The following is a 17,812-nucleotide window of genomic DNA, read 5'->3' on the forward strand; positions in this document are numbered from 1 at the left end:
AATACAGCCCGATGTCTCTAAAATCTGCCAACATGAGATATTCAGAATTTGTCAAGTATCCAACCACTACTCTTCCTCTGATCCTGAGCATTGTCACTGATATTCCCAATGCAAGTGAATTTTAACTGCACACCCTCAAAATGAGCTCTAGCAAAAGCAGAAAAAGAAAAGAGCAGAGGACAACCAAACCAGAGTCCTAGAAGAAATTCTCCCATGGAAGATGACAATGGACTTTCCATTTAGCAGGTAAGCACAGCACAACCCTAGCAGCAGCCACAACACATCTTCTTGATTTACCTCCCTTGTCCAGTGACATCTTGAAATGGAAATACAGGGCTTGTTACTAGATCCAAGTGGAAAGTGTGAAGGCTGTTCAGTTTATTGAGGGTGGTATTGCACCTGAACAGAGCATGCAGGACTCCAATCATCCTCACAGAATTTTCTAATCTTTTAATTCCGACACTTGCCGTTTCCTCCAGCCTACAGTCCTATTGTATTACATTAATTCAACAGAAGAAACCAGTTACCATCTCAGGGGTGAGCTTACACTTTTCTTTTGTGCACAATTTCAAATTTGAAATTTTGCACAGAGAGAGGTATTTTCAGCAGTAACTGGGGAAAAGTAATCCAGAAAAGTTACTGCTGGTATGAAGTAAGTTTCAATCCTCTCCAAATGTTCTTGCTCTGCCCAAAAGCATCCACACAGACTCAGTGGGATGAAACTATCTAAAGAAGATGGATGGAGGCCATAAAAAATCTGATGCCATTAGAGAGGACAGAAAGATGCATTTGGGAAATAGTGAGGGTTTGATATCAGGAAGTTATTAAAAGGCTGTACTGTGATTGAAAGGCCTGGGTTTAGAAGGAAGACCAACCTGCTCAGGACAGCAGTTTGAGCTGCTGCTACAGCTACCTGGGGAGGATTCAGGAGTTATAATTTGCACAGTCTTTTGCAGGCAGATATGAGCTTATTTTGCACGAGCTGACCAGAAGCCATTCTGCTATGACAGCATCCCATCAAGCGCTCAGTAGTAAGCCTTGCTGCAAAGCAGTGTGTACCAGATCAGGCAACGTACCCTTCTCACGTGGCCCCAGTCCTCAGGCTGACCCAGAGTGCAGGCTACAGTAAGCTCACATCAGTTTGCAAATGGGCGTGCACATACACTCACAAGAAAAAAAAAAAAGAAAGAAGATTTCAAGACCAGTGTGCAATGAATCTGACAACTAAGAGGTAGGAAAAACTGAAGTCTGCAGGATCAGGGAGGAGCACTGGTCCCTGAGAAGCAGTCGAGAAAAATTAACAGGAAGATGGAACTTATGGTGAGGAGAGATCAACACCAGACATGCTCATTCAGAGACGGGACCGAAGCCCCAAATTTGTAACAGACATTCCTTTCAGAGGCAGCTCTTTCACTGAGGCACATTAAACACTGGAAATACATTAAATACTGGAAATGTGAGACTCTGAATGTAGTAAAGGTCTTCATGTGACATCAATCACCTCCTTGCAATTATGGCAACTTTTTTTTTGGTAGTGATTTGAATGCAATGCAACACAATTATCCCATAAACTCTTTTTAAAAAAAGTCAAACAACTCAGGTACAAATACCTGGCTTCAGTCACATACCCCAAGATAGCTGGTAATCACATAATCACACCTGCGTTCAAGTCCAATACCGCAATGCTGGATTTAATTCCAAATTTGCAATATGGAAGTTATTAGCTTCAATCTTTCATTCTCTTCTGACTGCATATGAAGTGTCAATAATATTTATTGCTTTTTCCCTTAAACTTTTCAAATATAACTTTGGAATGGGAGACATTTCATTTGATGAAAGAGCACAAAGACAAAAAGGTGCTTGCTACAGATATGTAAAAAATACTGCTCTTTGACTCCTATCCATTTTCTTTTTTATTTAGCTCTTTAATGTATATCTGCTTTGGACGCAGCATACAACATAGATTGCCTTACTGAAACATATTGTTCACTATGTTATTTCTGTGACGTATGTAAAAATATTAACTAATCTATTTTCATTTCTCTGGGACAGATAACAGATTATCTTCTCCAACACACCTGGAGAAAAAAAATCTACACCTAAAAGAACCTACCTATTATCTTAAAACATTACACAAAAATGATGTGCACTGGAATTCAGAAATTGCTATGCCTCAATCCCTTAATAAGATTTTGTCAGAACTGGAGCTTTTCTTATTCATTCTACTTTCATTCTCACATCTACAGTGACTTTTAGGAATGGATAGACCAAATTGCACTTATTTATAAAAATGCACCTTTGCATTGCATATACAAGTTTGGCATGGAAACACAAACAAACAGTTACCATACTTGGTAAGTATCTATTTAAGTCTTTTGGTTGAAAAATGTTATTAAATTGGTTGGTCTCTTATTGAAATTCACATCTTCCCAGTGCATAAAAAAATCTACTTTATATATTTATCACAACTCCAGCAATGGCATCTGTAACCTTTAAGACATGTTACTTTTCATAAAGATCTTCATTATTTTTTGTACTGATTAAATTGGATGTAATAGTGAGAACATATCGACTTTATTTAAGCAGTTGGGGAAACAGGACATCTACAAGGGAGAACATGTATGTAATATACAAGCTCAGATGAAAGCAGCTAAGAAAAAAAAAGCAGAAAATCGCCAACAGCCTTTCTAAAGACTGTTTTTTAATGACCTGAAGCTTGTCTTCTAATTGCCAACTTTAAGTTTACATCACTGAAAGTCATCATCTTTGCTGACACACAAAGCAATTATTTAGTTTACAGATGACTAAGAAAGAGAAATAGCAATTCAAACAAAAGCATGACGAGTAAGGTAAAGCAAAGATTTTGAAGTACTCACCTTAGGCACCCAGTGGCATTGCGCAGCACCTGTGATGAATGGAGTTGTATTTTATGATCATCCTGGAGTGGAGAGTTTTCCCATCCAGAGTGAGGGATGATCACTGCATTGGTCAACACTGCAAGGGCATCCTGGATGATTGGCATTTTCAGTGCATCACAGGAGGATAGATTCCAGAGAACTCCTATAAAAAGGTAAAACAACTAATAATTAACACTTTTCCAAAACAAGTGTGATTTTTTTTTTCTTTTTAAACCCAATCTAATATATTTAAACTCAATCAATATATTTCACACTGTATTGATGTGTTTAACTTAGCTGTTTCTGTCTAAAAACAGACTACATTGTAGATGGGGCTGAATGACATCTGCAAACTTTTGCAGTGGGAATACAGCTTTAAATACGAAACGTAGTAACAGCAGCACTGGAAATTTCTCAGAGCTCTGCCTAAAAACTGTGCAGCTGGTTATGATCTAGGCCTATGCAGGCTGTGAAGCACACATGGAACGAAGGAGTACTACAAGGAATATTTTAGGGCTTGGACTTCAGATATCTTCCTTCTAAGTAAAATTAATAAAAATCAGTAGCTTAAAACAGGTTCTGATTTACACTGAAACTTCCACTGTTGACAGATACACACTGAGAGACCAAAACCTCAGCCCTGTGACCTTCACTGTAGTGGAAGTAACTGTCTAGGCTTGTTGGTACTACAAGCACAAAGACTTCCTCCAAAACCTGATCCAGTAAGACTTTACCAGACTTCAGTAAGTAATATTATATTTTGTAAATATTTAACTATACAGAATTACAGAATACTGTAATTTTTAGATGAAAACAGCAAGCTTAATGGTGCAACTAACAAGGAGCTTTACTGGAGTTTAAAAAAACCAAAATCCCTCCCATTGCAATTTGTATTGGACCAAAGAAAAAGAAATTAAGGGCCAAAGTTTTCTAAGCACATCTGCGATGATCAAGGTCACTGCATTTGTGCCACACAGAAAGCAGGCAAGAAATTGTTAGGAGGAAAAGACACCCTGCCTTCCATTCCCACATTGACATATTTGTCTATTTGCTGGAAAATCACGTGACTTTTGTGCTGTGCCAGGAGCCTGTTGCTGCTGGGCAGCTCATATTGCTGGGAGAAGCTGGAGGACAATTTGCTGTTCCGAAGAACCAGTGGTCTTTATTTTAGCTCAGCACCCTCCCAGGAGTAGCTGGAAGAGGAAGCCTGTCTCATCATGCCCCTCCCCTTGCCAAAACGCATCCCCTGCTGTAGAATCCAATGCTACTCCTCCCTACTCTCCTTCCCAAAGGACAGTAGCCTGGCCCCACATCTGACCTTGAGTGGCAAAACTGAGTTTTGATTTTACATCTATCAAACTTTTCAACCAAAACAGAAAAATTATTACCATCATCATCCTTGTATATAGGTTACAAATACAAACACTACAAAAAATCCAAGTGAGTTTTGTGGGAGGAAAATGCTGAAGGAAGGCCTTAGGAACACAGACTCAGACATTTAAAAACATAAGCAGCAAGAACACTATTTGCTCAAGGCTTTCCTTAGCATTCTATGCTTTGACAAAGCAGAGTAATTAACAGGAATCAACTTACATTTTTGGGTTTCCCTTAAAAATTAATTATCTCTACAGGGAGACTCTTTCTGTTATCCAATTTCATGTTTAAATTATTGTATAAGTAACTGCAGTTAAAAAAGCAGTTACAGTTAAATATAAAATTTTGATCAGTATAGCAGTAAAAAAATAATAACATATTCTGCACGAGGAAGACCAACTTTAGCTACAAAGAAAGAAAGAAAAAAAGATGTTCATTTTAATAATGTTCATTTTTTCATTTAAGAATTGATTTAAAGAGAAAAGAGTCTTTGTTTAAATTCTGTTCTAAATGTCTTTATGAAAAGGAATTCCATATTTAAAGGAATGAAGACCTTCACAAGGACACTTGTACTTGCTTTTCTATGTATTCTTGTTCTCGGCAAGCTTTAATGTCACATCCACTATTCTTGAAATCGCTAGCATTTTGCTGGGTTTTGTCAGTAAAAACAACAATGCGGTTGCCTTTTTTTTTTTTTTTTTACATTTACCTAGACAGGTGTAAATGATGTGCATGGTATAAAAGTAGAGAATCAGAATGCAAATCTTTCTCCTTTTAAGGATCAATTTAGTTCTTATGCAAGACAATGTGCTGTAACTTTGTGAAGAAGCCCTATTTTAAAAATGAAGCAGAAGAGAGTGTTTTGATGGCAACAAAACAATACTTTGGGCTTCAAGAAGTGGTCACGAACTGGAAAAGCAGAAAAGAATACAAAAGAAGCAAATGTAAGAGCCCTGTCTAGCAAAATCCTTAAAAACTTGCATGTCGAAACTATTTTTTATTCACTTCAGGTTCTTGCTAATTTAAAGTAAACTCACATAAACATTGTGGTATTTAGCAATAGTTGAGCCTTGAAATATTCTTTAAGCCCTCTTTCTCTGATTTTTGTAACTGGAAAATTAAACCTTCAGAGTCAGAGGATGATGGGATAACCAGGCTATTACACCTTCCCCTAAAATGATTTTAAGTCAACGCACAAACAAGCAAAATCTAAGTCAAGAAGCACCGCCCAGTAAGCCTGATGCTTCCTTCTGGGTTTTTGCTCCTCACAGTTTAAAGAGCGAGATAATCTTCTTCCACCCCAGAACAATGAGTTTTATCTAATTGTGAGACAAAATACTACCTACCACATGAACCAAAATTTTTTTACTGACAGGTTAAAATGTATTCTCGCAAGCAGTGCAGTCTGCTACATGCTGAGGTTGGCATTCTACATGCCTCCCTGTAACCTTCTTAATTAAGAATTTGCAATTATGAAAAGGCACTGGCAATTCACTTCTCACTGTTTTTGCTGAGGATAATCCGGAGCTAGATTTATTTGGGGTCTGAAAAGATGATCCATTGCCTCGACTTTACAAGGGAGAATGGCAACAAAGTAAATCCTTTACCTGATACACCCTCCATTACAGAGCCACCTTTCCACCACATGATTCCGAACATATTTTCCAAGTGTATTCATGACATGCCCTTGAGGGCTACTGTAAGAATCTGGTTACTGAGGCCATGTGACACCTTACTCTGAAAGCCCTGCCTGAACTGGCTTTCTGAGCACAAGAAGCAAGACTGCAATAGCCTCAGAGGTGCCTTGAGTGGAGAATCTGCATTGTCATCAGCTGCCCACAGGAAGGTAAAGGGCTGGACTCAGCAGTGACCAATGACAAAAAGTGAGATCCACTCAACAACACAACAGTCCAACTCAGCTGTTTACCATCCATAGACAGACTCTTGTGAGAGGTATGAAATAAAGAAACTAATCAGTGTTGACCATCTCCTGATCACCTTCATTCATATTTTATCTCCTCCTTGCTTTTAAAGCTGTGAGGCATTCAGATTAAGCACTTTGTGTCCCCATTTTCAGATCACTTTTGGTTTTATCGGAAGGCTTGTAGAAAGACAAAACCAGCTACACCAGACTGAACAAATCTTTCTGCAGGTTGAGGTTTTTCACCCTTACATACAATAAATGGAAATACAGTGAATAAGTATCTTGCAATCACATTTTAAGTTTAAAACTGAGGAGAAACTGATATTGAAAATATTCAGTTGATTCCAGTTAGAAGGTGAATTTTGGGTCTGAGTATAGTCTAACAGACATCAGATGACAGCTTCTAGAGGAGACTACAGGACTGCTCACTCTGGAGACTTTACTGCATCAAGTTGCATCTTCTGGAGAAGTTTATCAGAGGGCATGCAACTGCTATGGTCAACAGGTTGCTCAATTAAATGGAGCAGTCAGAGTGAAAACCCCATAATCTCTGAATCAGGTTGGAGCCCAAACTCATGCTGATTAAACTCTTCAATGCATTTTTGTGCTGGCATTTCAGTTAGAACTGGTACATGTATATCTATGGTCAGATATAGCTCAAGACATGATAAGCCACATGCTATCCTTATTCCATTCAAAATTAAGAAAATAGATATATTATACATCTATGCAAAAAATTACTATCATAACAAGAGAACATGTGCAAAACTAGGGAAGTCTAATCAACTATTAAGTTAATGACTTAGTGTGACCTCAAATTATGACTAATATATACATATATATAAACAAACTTCTTAGAACAAGTTAGATTACAAATATAAATGGAAACCAAGAAATTGGAAAAGTCATCTTTTCCAAAAAGCATTGCCTCTGCACACTGCCACTATGGGTTTTTTGTGGTGTAAAAGATTTATTTTCCCAAATAAATGATATAGTAAAAAAAGTGTAAGTAAACAAATACTATTTGGAGAAACAAGACTTTGATTCTTCTCAATACAGGATGTTTAAGTCAATTTCCAATTTTATTAAGGTTTCGGTTATTTAATATTCTTTGTAAAAATAAAAATCCAAAAGTATTCCAATGCATCCAGCTTTTCCTTTTCCATCATAATTTAACAGTTTGGTCATGGAGTGAGGCAGAAAACCATTTGATAGTGCTGAGAGACTGCATCCCACAAAGAGAGACCAAAGCATTGGCAGGCAGGCATTTTTGTTTATATGCTGAAGGTACAGAAATACTACCGGGAGTTTCCCTTATGAACATGACAATTAAGATTGAAATCTGAGTGCTAAATACCCTGTACAGAAGCCAAGCACAAGGGATCGTTTGCTGGAGTCCTTAGGGAAAGTACCTTCTACCCCAAGCTCCCCAGTGCTGGAAAAGTCATTTGCTGGCTGCCGCTTGGAGCCCCCGCTGTAATTGCAAGGCTGCTCTGCAGAGCTGGATCTGCTCCCTGGCAGCAGATGTGGCTCCCAATAGATCACAGCAGTTCTGCAGCAGAGATGCTGGATATCAACCACAACATTTCTTAATACAAAGTGCAATAAGACCTCACAACCAGCTCAACAGTCAAGGTGAGAAACTGGCTGGGTACCAGACTTTCTGTAGGAAAGAAATAGTGGCTGATTTGAAAAATTCTGGCACCTGAACAGCACACAGCTCAGAAGGAATCTCCTTAAAAGCATACTGCGAAAGTAAGTTTAAAATTGGCATAAGAGACAAGAAACTTCCACCAATTTTCTTGAAATATTTATCTGGTCTGTGAATGAATACCTATGCATACCTTGCTGTAATTCACTGATTGACACACAGAGAGGTGGTTAGCTGTCTGTGTATAGGCTGACATAGGAAAAGTCCACATTGAAAAACACCGAGTTTCAGTAAAACCCATAAGCAGGCAGGAGCTGAAGGAACGCTAAGCAAAGTTGCTGCAATATATTTTTCCCTTTGCATCCACCCATAGGTTTACAAGGGAAAAGCTTTCACAGAAGAGAAGGATTATTATGGTTTTTTATTTATGGTGGGTTTTTTTGGTTTAATTACAAAAAATATAGCTGATTTTGACTACATTAAAGTACAAGATTACACGTAGTATAAAAAATACAAACATTTCCTCTGAAAAACTAGCCCTTTCATTCTCAGTTGCTGGTCTTTTCATTTCAAAATTACATCCTGGATTTTATTAAAACAAAAAGGAGGGGCCAATTTGAGTATTGATTATGACCGAGTTCTACCCAAACGCTATTACATTAGCAAAAGAGTCTGTGTTCCTCTCACGGGACTGAATTTTCACCTAAGGTTGTTCCTCTTTTTCTGCTGTACACTGCAAATTAACACGTAACTGTGGAAGGGAGAAGTGACAGCCAAGAATGTTAGAGTTATTAGCCTTCATGTTAAACAGTAGAGGAAATACTAGAAGAGTTGACTAAGGTTACTGTGGAAAGATCAGTGGTTCCGGCTTAACTTCCTTTCCTAGCTGATGACATTAAATGAGTCCTGTAAAACACTGAAGCCAAACCAAAACCAATTCATTCTAAGTGACAGAAACACAGAAAAAAATAAATCATCTGCTTTCAAAAAAAGTTTTATCCTAATACATGACTAATGACAATGCCATTCCAAATTAAGTACTTTATTAGAAAACATGGGAAACTAACAAGGATGGATATATATGAATGGCAAGTTCTTTTTCAGTGCTTACACCTGTATTATACTGAATAATTTTTTCTAGCACCCAAAATGAAAACATATGTTTGCTAACAGACCCTAGTACAGAGAATAAAAAATGTTATAATTAAAGCTGGACATCAACTTACAAGTCTAAATACAAAACTCCTTTCTAAAAAGAACCAGTTAGACAGTTAATTCTACCGATAAAATTGCCATCTATGTGCTAAATGAAAGGCTTGGTGTATAGTTGCTGAAAGAGAAAAAAGAAGGAAAGACTTACTAGCCAAATTGTTACCTAAGAAAAAAAGAGCACTGTAAATAACATTATTTGGGAGGGAAGAATGAACGTTGGCCTTAGACCCCAAAAATAATGAATAAGAAAGAATAAAATTACTGAGCATAGTGAAAACAGTAATTTGACCACAGAATGAACATGTTTCACCATAACCACAAACTCTCATTTTGTAAATGAAAAGAGAAATATTCAGATCTTTTTCTAAACAAAAAACTATTTTCAAAATAAAATTTAAGTACTTTGTGTGGCAAATCTCAATCATTTCATAGTACAAAGTGGTTTCAAACTGCAAGCATTTTAATACTCCATCATTCAGGCAGGCCCATCAAAATTGTATGTCCAGCTGAATTTTTCCAAAGGATTACTACTTGCTGAAAAAGTTCAATGCAGCTCTTATGTCAAGCCATATGCTGCAGCAGATGTCCTCTATTTATCACTCCAGATTACCTTGTTTGGTATTTCCTCTTAAATTTAAAATTTGACTGAAGTAAAAAAGAGAAGAAAATTATTTATGTAGTATATTAACAAGAAATTATGAAATCAGTTTCACTGCTCCATGAATTGAAACATGGCCAAAACTTGAATGAATTTTCCACAGAAGATGCATCTCCGTGTACAAGAGAAAAAGTTACTTCCTACTTAGAGAGAAAAGGAAAGCAACAAGGGACCACCTTGGGTTTTGTGCTGGTACTGAGGGTGGTAAAGGCAGGACAAGTGAATTTGCCTGGGAAATAGGGAGAAGGAAGCAGGCTGCGATGGAAGCAGGATGAAATCACCCCTAAGCAGACCCCTAAGAGAGAGGAGAGGGACTCGCCTATAAGTAACATTGCACTGTTCCCAGCAGAGCCCCCGGCATCCAGTGACTTGTTCTCCTCTCCCAGGTTCACCTCCAGGGAAACAGGCACTGCAAACCTGAGGAAGGTATGTATTGCTGTGTAACAGTACATTCCCTTCTGCCTATAAAAATTCTTTGGATGTAACACCTTACACGCTAAATCAGTACCCCAGCCTGTTGCTAAGAAAGCAGGGCATACGACTTGAGAAAGTATCTATTTTAACACATCTCCCTATTTAACTGGGAGCAGCAGGGGGTGAAGAAGTTAATCTAATGATTCAGAAAAAAGTTGAGAATAACTCTTCATGAAGACAACAGATTCTATCAGTGGGTTTTCCCATTTTCAGAGCCAAAATAGTGACAGCATATTGAGAAAGGGGGGAAAGATTGTTTTCTAATTAGACAGTAAAATTGTAATAGGTATGGTATAAAATGATCCAGTTGAACTGTCAACATTGTTTGCCTAAGTGTTATTTGATAAGACAGCATCATTTCTGAAGAAAAATTACACAATTTAATAAATTACTTGGAGATTTCCTGGTACATATGAACTATAAATAGGATATGTTTGGAATGACTTTGGAATTTCTTGAAGATGTCACAGCCTTTAGATTGGAAATAAATTTCCCAACATCATGTGAGGGTAAGCTGTAGAACCTTTTACCTTCCTGTTTTGCAAGGAAAATGACGACAAAGATTTGGTATTTTGGTGAACGGTTCCACACTGGGTTTGTATGAAGACTTTATAAAATGCCAATTAATTTCTGCTCTGAATTTGTTTGAAAATCACTTCCACATTTCCAGAAATGATGGTAGCATTTTCTGCAGGCGATGCTAAAATCTAATATTTAAACTCTGCCACACTGTAGAATCATACTGTAAAGTACAACACACAGCTGTGCCTGGCCACGGCACATCCTCTATGAAATGTCAGTGTACTAGTCTGGAGAAGTACAAGTAGTACATAATACAAATTTTAAGTATTTTATGAAAATTTTGATGATGCAATAGTTATTTTTGGAGACTCTCTGTAAAACCTTAAAGTAACTGATGACTGGGGTGGAAAAACAGAGTTGCCACACAGTCCACTAACCCTGCCACAGGGTTTGTACTACCTTGTGGAGTTGCTTGAAGTTGTATTGGGGCGCTTGGACCTTCAGTGAGATTAACTCAAGCAGCTGCTTCTGCTGACCAGATGCCTTCATTTATTTTGCTTTTGCTTAGCTTTGATAATGGTGCGGATTAAGCCAAATTTTATCGAGGTAGCAGTAACAAGTAGTTTTTGTGAGTTAAACAAACCTTTGGTTTCCTTTTCCCCCCCCATGGAAGATTTTAGATGTAACAGTATAAAATGATAAACTAGCCTGTGCAAAGTTTTGGCTGTGAGACGAAACACATTGTTTCAAAAGCAATCTGAAACTTGCAGGGGATTTGAAACAGTTCACCTTTTTTTTTTTTTAAATTCTCAATGGTTCAGAGTGGAGGTTGAAGTAAGGTGGTCTGCTTAGAAGTATCACAAGCAAAAGGAGGGAGTGAAATTACCAGGTAACCTCTGGGAACTGAAAACGCTCTTGTAGTTGAAGAAATAAATACTGAAGAAACTACAACAGGTAATTCCTTATTCAGCCAGTGGCTTTGATCCAGAGTAAATAGACAGGAATGTTCATTACACAAATAATCTTGTTAATGTTGAAAACAACTTTTATTTAAAACACCTAATTAGAAGTAAATTACTTCATAAGCTTTAATCAACTTTTAGAATTGACTGTAGTAGGATATTGTACTTGCAATTACATCCATTTAACGAAGGAGTAGGAAAGTTTATTAGAGCCAATACCCTTTAAATCCTCATTTTGAATAGAAAGCATTTAAAACATTCAAGTAGACTTCAGTGCCCAGGCAAGTAGATTTGGAATTTGTTAATCTTATCCTAAATCTGTTGGTGGAAAAATAATTAAAGTCTGTAGGTCACCTGCCTCCATGCTTGGCAGAGTTTCTCAAAACACTTGTTTGAAGTTATTAAAGAGAATTCACTTATGTGCAGAGCAGACACTATGCAAGAAATGAATGAACATATTTTCTTGCCAAAATCAAAATCATCACTTCTGAAAGCACTGTTCTGTGCTAGCAGTTATCTAACTCCATGCTTAACCTTTCTAATTTCCTTGACTTGACAGGACACAGTGATCAGACCAGATACTGGAGGCGGAGGAGCTTCATCCTAAGAGGCACTTGTGTACTTTCTGCATTTATCCCACACCTCCATTTTGTTTTACTACATAGTTATGGGCCCCTAAGGATATCTGGCACTCTTATTCTCTTAGCTACGCATATACTGAACCAGAGCTATGTCAGCCTTGTAGCAGCAGTCTTTGCATGGTTATGTCATCAGGACAATTTAAACACACACATATTGCTTTCCGTGTTGTCTGTTTGAAAAGCTTGTGATAGGCAGGATATGTATCTGAACCTAAAACATAGATCTTTATAATCTGATTTTCAGTTTGTGTAATGCTGAAATCGTCTCTAGTTCCACGAGCAAGCCATTTATCTTCTTACCTATCTTTTAACATTACATATCAAAAGCTGCTAATTTGTTAGGCCTTTCACTGGTCAGGCTTCCTTATACTTGCATTGCTCCATTACAAAACTACAGTTTTGTATGGAATGAAATACAGTTAAGAAATGGGATACTTAATATGAGCAATACTGCAGGAACACCTAATATAAACCTGCAAAGAAAAATGGAGGAAAAATAGAGATTTTAGGAATTACATCAAGGTGAAATATTGTAAGAATACAGAACTCATCGAAGAGTTTGGTTTTTCTTTACTTAAGGCTGTCAGAAAGTCATCTCGGAAGGGCATAAAAGAGCCTTTATTTATTTTCAAATCAAATTTCCAGACAGCAATAAGGTTACAAATAGGTGCCACCTCCAAATGAATGTTTGTATCACAATAAAATTTCACATCTGTGTTTACACACTCAGCTAACTAAGGTAATGTCAAGGGCACTTTTGCAGCAAACTATTAAATTATTAAATTAAACTGCTTCAAAATTCTAAGCACTAAACAGTGAGACCTTTGTCATAATATTGTTAAGTAAGACTTACTATACAAAAAAAATCACAAGTGTAATGCCTTACAAAGTCCAATTAGAAAATAACATTCCAAACAGAAAACAATTGCAGGCATGTGATTTTGACTTTGGAAACCCCCAAAAGAAGAACTGCCATTGTACTAGGAAGTTAAAAATTCTAAATAATTGTCCAGAATTACTTAAAAAAAAAATGAAATCCAATTAAATCTTCCACTGAAGTGAGCTAAAATGTTCATTTAAATAGAATACTCCCTTAAACATGCTTAACATACCACTGCAGGCTCACTAACTTGCAACTACACAGATCAGCAAAGGCAGATACAGGGCTCCAAAGTGGCCAGTGACTGGAGTGACTTGACCAATCTGCCAATAATTTATCCACATGCTAAGAAGCAGCATTCAATCAAAAGGAGGTTTCACCTGCAGTGCTTAACTCAGACCAGATAGATCTAAGGTGGACAACATGTAATTGCTTTCAGTGACACTGACAGATTATCCACAAGGTTATAAACCCCTACTTATAAATGTATGGCAACTACTAAAACTGAAACAGGACTATGTAATAATATTGCATAACATGGGGTGACAACAGAGGACCAACCAAGTCAAAACACAAACTGGCCACAGGTGAAATTAAAGACAACACTAATGAATACTGGAATCCAAAGTCTGGGAAGCAAATGAAATTTTGCCCTGTCCAACTGGACTGTGGTTTAAGACACATGAAGAACTAATGCTTCTTCAAAAAAAAAAATTTTGTACACAACATCTTGTAATGTTTTGCAGGAATGGAATATATGCCTTTTGATTCAGTGAATAAAAATGTGAATGAAATACATGAGTCAGTATCTACCTATCTATATTTAGTACATATGTATAGTGTTAGAAAGTTTCTGCTTTTTAATTTTTATGTGCTAATTTTTATAATTTATATATTTTCAGTAGACAGTAGTTAAATCTCTGACACTTCATTGTCAACCAAAATAAGCAGGAGACTGGCTGCTAGCACAGGGGAAAAAAATTTCCCCTGACATTATTTATAGCTGCAGCTCTTTATCATCATAGACTTTCTAAAAGAGGATTATCCACTTTTACCTTTCAATCAGAAATGGTTTTTACGGATTTTAAACAGGTGATGCAGTCATACAAGGGCCCTCTTTAAAAGGAATTTTTTCCAATCCAGCTACCTCATTGTTCATAGACAGAAACTGTGTTTCTAGCAGTGATAGATCTTGTTTGTCAAAACTGGGAACAATAGTAGTTTAAACCATTTTATCTGAGACAGGTACCCAGTTAACCAATCAAGCTGATGGAAGAAGGAGCGAGTTGGAAAGAATCTAGCAACAGCAGCCTGACCTCACCTTATGCACAAGGCATCCCTGGGATTCCTCTGTTATCCTTGCTAAAATGTCAGATTTTTCCATGGTTTTTTTTTTTTTTTTCCCTGACAGTAAAACAAATAGAGAAAATTATAAAATAGAATTTTGTTGAAGGGTTCATAATTAACTTGGTAAAGGCAAGAGAATTAGAAATCAGTTACTCATTGTCATAATTACCAAGTGAAAACACTTCTTTCTACCATCTGCAGGATCTGTGCTAATTTTGTACTGTGTTCTTCTCTATTTATATTTATTAGAAAAGCGTTAACATTTAATTATTTTAAAATAGAAGGCTTTTTTTTTCCCATTAACAGGTGCTACTGTGGAAACTGGCAGCACAGCGCTGGGGTAAAAAGATGGCTAAATTAAGTGTGGTGCATTCAGCTTACACTTCTCTCTTTTCATTTACAGACTTACATGAAGAGATTTACAGACTTACGCTGTGATTTAGGTTCTCCTTGAGTCTCTGGAAATTACCAGAGGCTGTAGGCCATGCCAACATCTCTATTTCTATCAGAGTACTTCAGTTTTGCACAAATGTATATATTCACGGATATACCTAATTTTATCCATGTTCTTCTAGTAAAAACCTGTAACTGTGGAAGTGTTTCTGCAAGAATAATCTTCCCATATCTTAGGAAATATTTCCTGGGCATTAATGCCATTTAATTTCATAACAGCCAGGCAGCACACTTCCCTCAGAGCTTCTTCATGGGCGCCTGCACAGAAACATTTCCCTGACATGGGAGAGCCTTGAAGCTCAGACACTTTGCTGTAAGGCTAAGTTTGTGCAATCCAAAAATTTGAGCATGGTAAGGTTTTCCAGTATTAGCCCAAGACCTCTGCTGCTGAGGAGGAGAAAGACCATCTAAAGGAAAAAGTGAAAAAAACTCTGTTTTGGAGAGATTATTGCAGAAAGAAATCTCTGGAAAAGAGGACAAGCCACAAATGGTGCCGAAGGCAATCCTGACAAGCAAGGAGCTACTGGGCTAGAAAGCTGGTCTGCAGGTTTAAATAACCTTCCAAAACCAGTCTTGAGATTGGCAGAAATTGAAGTTATAATCTACTTAGAGAAGAGCAACAAGAAGGAAGAGAATGTCCATGTTTGAAGAAGAAACTAATATCAGAACTCCTGCTCTGCTGGGCAAGTGCTTCACGGTGCTTGGGGCAGGCAATGAATGCTTCACTACTGCCAGACAAATTGAGCTGCTAAATAACCTCTCCAGGCCATATTTCTTCCCTTGCAGCTGGGTGCCTACTAAGAGTGATTCACACCTTCATCTTGCCAGATTCCTGGACAGGTCATTTACACTTGATAGGCTCAGTTCCCCATCTGTACCACAGAGATATGATACCTCCCCACCTAAGAGAAGTGTTCTGAGGACAAATGTGGATGACTATTTAGGGGCAGCCATGTCAGAGCCTGTATGAATTCCTAAGGCATGAACTTTGTGTCCTCTCTAAGAGTAACAAACCAGAGAAGCTTTTATATAGACAAGATGCACAATGAACATGAGATGGAAAGGCTCAAGCTATTATGTTTACTCCCAAAACAGACATTTGTTATTATTTTCTCTGTATCTCCTCCAGGCTGTGGAGACCCTGCTGAAATAACTACCTTCCTGCCACCTCAGGAAGGCTGATGGAAAGCACTGAGGAACCTTTTATTTTTCCTTGTGCCTGCCACCAAGTCAAATCTTTTCATTACCAAGGGAGCTGCTGCAGGAGCTACCTTTCATCCCTCAGAAAGGACAGAAAGAAGGAACTCAGCTGGGATAGCTGTCACATTACAAGACTTTACCAAAAAAAAAAAAAAAAAAAAAAAAAAAAAAAAAAGGAAAGAAGAACTGATTCAGATGCATGACTTTAGCCTGTTTCCTAAGAGATGCAAGATGAGAGCTGCAGCTATGAGTCTTGCTTTGGAAAGAAGCTTTGCAGAACACCACCAAAAACACATTTGCATTTTGAAAGCAAGGGCCAGTGATCTGCATTCAGAAAGGCACAAAACACGGCCAGGGCAAGCAGTGGCCTTCTCGGATGTACTGGCTATTAAAAACAAACAAAAGAACTCCGATACGAAAACAGGCTCAGGAATAAAATCTTGAAACACCGCTGACTTCGATCCTATTCCTCTGGGTCACCATCTTGGTCTTCTCCCCTTTCACACACATCCAGCAATCCCGATGCTTGCCACCCCTGGGAGCTGCATCTACCTGTGCAAAGGCAGGTTACTGCCTCCCACTGATGGTCAGCATCTACTCCTCTTGGTAATAACACCTTGAGGGCATACTAGAAAACAAACATCCTTTCTTTCTCTGGAAATTGAGGAAAATTTAACAGCATGCTCTGCAATGGAACCATCATAAACTGTAGCCCAGTACATTTTCTTTAAATGACCTAATGACATTTTGTATTCCACCCACAGATGGCATAGGAAGTGCCACGGTGACTGCTGAGGTTTATTAGCAGTTTGCCACTTACCACTCAGAATAAATAGGCAGAATGTTCCCTGGAGGCAGGATACTGACAACATAACCAAGAAACAAACAAGCATGTTGAATCTGAAGCAGTGGTTACACTTTATTAGATCTGTCAGTAATCCTGTCACTCTACAGGAGGCACAATCTGAGCTCACGTAACCTGTATCTCTGCCCCATTAATCCTGAGTAACAAGTAGTAGGTGATAACTGTTGTAACTAAGAAACAAAATTAAATATAAAAAATCTACATTTAATAAACACCATTCAGCTTATTCAAATACCCTCAAGGAAGGAACCTGGACCCAACCAAAGGATGATAATATCAATTTGCACCCTAAATGAGGCCTGTTGTACAAGGATAAGTAATTTCTGCAGAAACATAAATGATAATGTGTACTCTGATGATTCTGTGACAGAAATGAAAAATTTTCTTACATATTATAGTAGGAAAATCTTAATGAAAATACCAGCATTGAAAATAGGATAATGAAAATATTTTGATTTATAATGTTAAATAATCCCCAAATAGAATGAAATCACAAAGTCAAAAATAATAATAACAAAAAAACCCCCTCTACCTTGCTTCCGTTCTACATATTAAATACTCTAGCTTAAGGGCAAGGTGAAAAAAAAAAACCTCCAAACACTTCATATCAGTCCTGTTTGACAGCATTCCTGTATTCCTGAACACTACCACCTCTCCCCTCTTTCTTGAATTTCAGAAAGGAAAAAATCCACACAATCTTAAAAAGACCAGATCCTACTATATCAAGAAAGGAAATAAACTACCACTACCTG

At 37.6% G+C, this 17,812-nt stretch overlaps 1 protein-coding gene across 5 annotated transcripts in view; it reads right to left on the reverse strand.

Moving 5' to 3' along the window:
• CTNND2 (catenin delta 2) overlaps positions 1-17,812 on the reverse strand; it is a 640,488-nt gene that overhangs the window by 122,594 nt on the left and 500,082 nt on the right. For all 5 annotated transcript variants that reach the window (XM_066186189.1, XM_066186180.1, XM_066186212.1 and 2 more), the window contains one exon: positions 2,877-3,060. In XM_066186189.1, the coding sequence (XP_066042286.1) occupies positions 2,877-3,060 (184 nt within the window). The remainder of the gene's footprint in view (positions 1-2,876; positions 3,061-17,812) is intronic.

This window comes from Chamaea fasciata, unplaced genomic scaffold (assembly GCF_029207755.1).
Source record: "Chamaea fasciata isolate MVZ Bird 193981 ecotype frontalis unplaced genomic scaffold, bChaFas1.0.hap1 SCAF_1, whole genome shotgun sequence".
NCBI lineage: Eukaryota > Metazoa > Chordata > Aves > Passeriformes > Sylviidae > Chamaea > Chamaea fasciata.